The 4,117-nt window shown below is 26.4% G+C and overlaps 1 protein-coding gene across 1 annotated transcript in view; it reads left to right on the top strand.

The window, feature by feature from the left end:
- Positions 1–1,776: 1,776 nt before the first annotated feature.
- Positions 1,777–4,117, top strand: part of LOC108747254 (glutamate receptor-interacting protein 2) — a 17,294-nt gene continuing 14,953 nt past the window's right edge. Inside the window, 2 exon segments of the mRNA XM_018484633.1 lie at positions 1,777–1,949; positions 1,951–1,971. Of these exon segments, the coding sequence (XP_018340135.1) occupies positions 1,884–1,949; positions 1,951–1,971 (87 nt within the window). The 5' untranslated portion in view covers positions 1,777–1,883.

Genomic DNA, 4,117 nt, shown 5'->3' with positions numbered 1-4,117 from the left:
AATTTCTAGTAGAATTAATTTAGTTGTTACTAAATTTGTGATGTAGATTGTATTTTGTGCGTTATTATTGTAAACATTTACATAAATATTAAAATATATTATTTGATAATAAATCTAATGATAATAAGTATTGAAACATTTAAAGACAAAAAACAAGAGATTACTTAGTTTCATTTGAAATAAAAAAGAGATAAAATGTGAATGCACAGATTAATATAATAAAAATAAATTATATTACATAAATTAAAAAAAATTTGATAAATAGAATAAAACAACAATTAAACATATGTATAAGAAAAATCAAGCACGTTTTTACGTATATTGCTTATCAACTTTATCAATATGGAATATTAAAATGAGAAATTAAGGAATATTTGATATTTTTTAACAACGATTAATGTAAAATATAATTATCATTCAATGTAGTATTAATAATGTATGAAATATAATTATTATATTGTACATTTACTTCATAGTAATAAGAATACATATTAAATCAAATAATTAAATAATATACTGCAAATAATTCAACACGTGATATAATCTCATAGAAAAAATACGTTACATTTAATAATTTTTATAAAAAAAAATTAAAATTTATAAAAAATATAGATTTAAATATGTATTATGTAATTGTACATATATATACATACATACGTGTGTGTGCGCGCGCGCGCGCGCGCGCGTGTGTGTGTGTGTGTGTTCTAAGTAGCAAGGCCTATTTAACGTAATTAATTGGTCATTCTTAACGAATCTGACGTCCCATCTTCGTAAACATAGATTTGTCACAGCTGCATAACGTCATATTAATCCACCAACATCAAAAATACGTCATTATAAATGTTTGTGGAACTTCACGACTATGCGAGTCAAAATTATAAATAACACAATTATACGTATATTTCTTAATGCTTTAATAGAGGTCATTGTTTTTCCAACACATTGACATATCTTTATATATAATATAATAGATTTCTTTTTACTACACCTAATATTATCACATCAATATCTCACGCAATACACGAAGTTGCACATTCGTGTCAATTTTCGTATAACAAATTCGTTGAATTTTTTAATTGTCTTTGAGTCTTAGTTATATTATTATTTAATATTATTATTTAAAATCATAGTTTAATTTATTCGTAATTTATTCTATACATCCAAAAAACATAAAAAAATATAGAAGGAGGGAGAAAGAACAGAATGAAATAAAAATAGAAAGAGTGGGTGAGAGAGGAAGGGAGAAAAGAAAGAGAGAGAGACGTTCTTGAATATATCTAACCTGATATAGAAATCATATTAAATTAGACATTATATTTAAAATATTTATAAATAAATGAGGTATAAAGCTTAATGGAAAGCATGCCTCTCATTCGACGTTATGATTAATGCGGCGTATCCGTACACAGGGCCGCGCATAATCTTTCCATATAAAACAAAAACGTAGATGTCGATCGTATAAATAGAACCGTTCGTCTGCACGGAGATGCGGTCCTATATAGAAGGAGTTATTTTTGAGAGTCATATCGTGACTCGTTACAGTTCTGCGTTCAGTTCTATAAGGTTTCGGTCGCGGCAAGCAGTGCAAATGGTTTCACGCATTATATACAGAACAAAGAAACCAAGGCATAATTAATTTAATACGTGAGCAAAAGTTATTGATTATGCCATTAGTATTTAATTTCTTATATTCGCGTCGTTGTTCTTTTCTCGCTAGATAAAAGGTTTATTTTTTCTAATTAAGCTGATGCATCAGAGAATCGATACATATTCGCGTGTGCGTATGCTGATGAGCTCTTCCTTTCAATATTTAATAAATTTTCCAAAGCTGATATGAAAGCTATGATAATAAGAAAACATATACATGCTCACATATTACGCATATGCGTATGGATGTGTTTTATTCCCATAAGTATGTCAGCTTTTGTAAATTTATTATACTAGTCAACAAAAAAATGCATAAGATCGAAGGTAATTAATTCCCGTAGTTCTTTCGGCAATGAATATGATCTTATTTACCAAATTGTTTTATTTCGTCACAATTTTGAAATATCTAATTTACAATTAAAATTGCAAGAAAGGCTTTATATATTTGGTACATTATATTTTCGATATGTGATATGTTGAAAAAATTTTATTGAAATAAAAATTAAATATGTTAGAATTTTTAATTCTTGAAAGAATTTGTTATATCAATAATTATATGGTTAAAAGAAAAATTCTTATTATAATTTACACATGTCATTAAAAATGTAAAATATTTTTTAATTACATTTATTTAAATTTAAGGATTTTTTGAAATTGCTGAATATTAATTTAATATCAAAACTGATAAATTCAAAATGTCGGAATAAATATTTTTGGAATATTTCATGTATAGAAATTTTTTAATATAATTTAAATTAAGTTTATCAATCTAACATCATATTTGTATTTTAAAAAATTAAAAAAACTTTGTATGCTGGAAAACTTAAATTTAAATAATATAATTTAAAAAATGTTTGATAAATATATTCCAGTAAACACTACATTACTAATTAATTAGTAATACAATATAAATGCAACATAATACATGTGTTTTATATCATTTATATTGTTAAGTGGGAAATTATAACATTATTTGTATTATTGTTAATTGGTGTTTACTGGGATTAATCTTAACAACCCGGGGAAAAAAGTTTTATATATAATTATATATAATTATATAAAATTATAAAAAGTTATATATAATTATATAAAAAGTTGAAATTATTTTATACAATTATATATAATTATATACTCTGATAGCAAAATGTTAGCAATTTGAAGCCAAATTGGCAACAAATTTGATCAGATTTTGCCTACAAAATTGTATATCCTTTTTATACTCTCTTCATACTATTAACTTTGCTGCAAGTGTTGAAATCCGCACATTCATGCTTCACATATGAAATGCTGCGCTGCTTATATTCTTTTCCATGTGATTCTTATTTACGAGATAATGCATCTCCACCGTGATCCTTTGTCGGCGGAGATGCATAATGCTCGCAGGTGATTTCGATAACATTTGTTAGCAATGAACTACAATACAATTAAAAAATCATCGATTAAAAACCTAGCTTATACAAGATATATACGCAACAATGGATGAATATCGTTATTTATGTTTTGTTGCCGTCATATTTTCGTCATAATGCTCAAGATGGAATAATTAATCATTCCTTGCTGTTATATTATTGTCATTTTGTTGACAACATAACGTATCCAGACATCATACAATATTTATAAAATATTTACAAAATATTTATATTTATCATAAATATTATATTAAATATTTAGTCTATCTTTTAATAATATTTCGAATAAAGCTTTATATAAAATATGTATAAAATATTTATATAACATTAAAAAAAATGAATATAATAATAAATATTTATCACAAATATTCTGTACTGTCTGGATACAGCTATTGCTTTTGCCCATTGTTTTTGAAATTTCGTCAACTGATTGCATGCATAACCATATTGCTGCATTTGTAACGTATCCTATTTTGATGCCAATAAATGTATGCCAAATATAAGACAATTCATATAATGCATCAGTTTGCTCAAAGTTGATAGCAGAGTCTGCTACCAACTTTTGATTGTAGAAAGGCAACAAATTGTAAACAGATTTTGTACTATCAGATATTATTAGCAAACTGCTGTCAAAAATATGACAAAGAGGTCAACAACTGCTACAAACGCTTTGAAGTGTTTTTTAACTGGTTAGTTTGTAAAAATTCTTTCTCTTAATTCTTTCTCTTAATCCATCAAACGCTTCAAAGCATTTGTAACGAGATTTTGACCACAGCCTAAGCCTGCTGACATGCTATGCCAACAAATTGGTGACAGAAACCGAACAGAGTCTGCTGACATATAAACCTGATGACAAATTGACAGCAAAAACTGAACAAGATCATTTTCATATACGGCATCGCCACGAAATGGATTTGCTTCTCGTAAGAAGAAATTGTCCAGGAATCCCAAGAATTGGTATATGTAAATCGAAGGCAAATCTAAAGATTCCCAAGCTCTTTCGGAGTGTGTTTTCTGAATCTCCAAATATTTTTTTTATTTATCTGATGTGTATTTTTGAA

This window comes from Trachymyrmex septentrionalis, unplaced genomic scaffold (genome assembly GCF_001594115.1).
Source record: "Trachymyrmex septentrionalis isolate Tsep2-gDNA-1 unplaced genomic scaffold, Tsep1.0 scaffold196, whole genome shotgun sequence".
Classification (NCBI taxonomy): domain Eukaryota; kingdom Metazoa; phylum Arthropoda; class Insecta; order Hymenoptera; family Formicidae; genus Trachymyrmex; species Trachymyrmex septentrionalis.
This window is presented reverse-complemented; position numbering and strand designations above follow the sequence as displayed.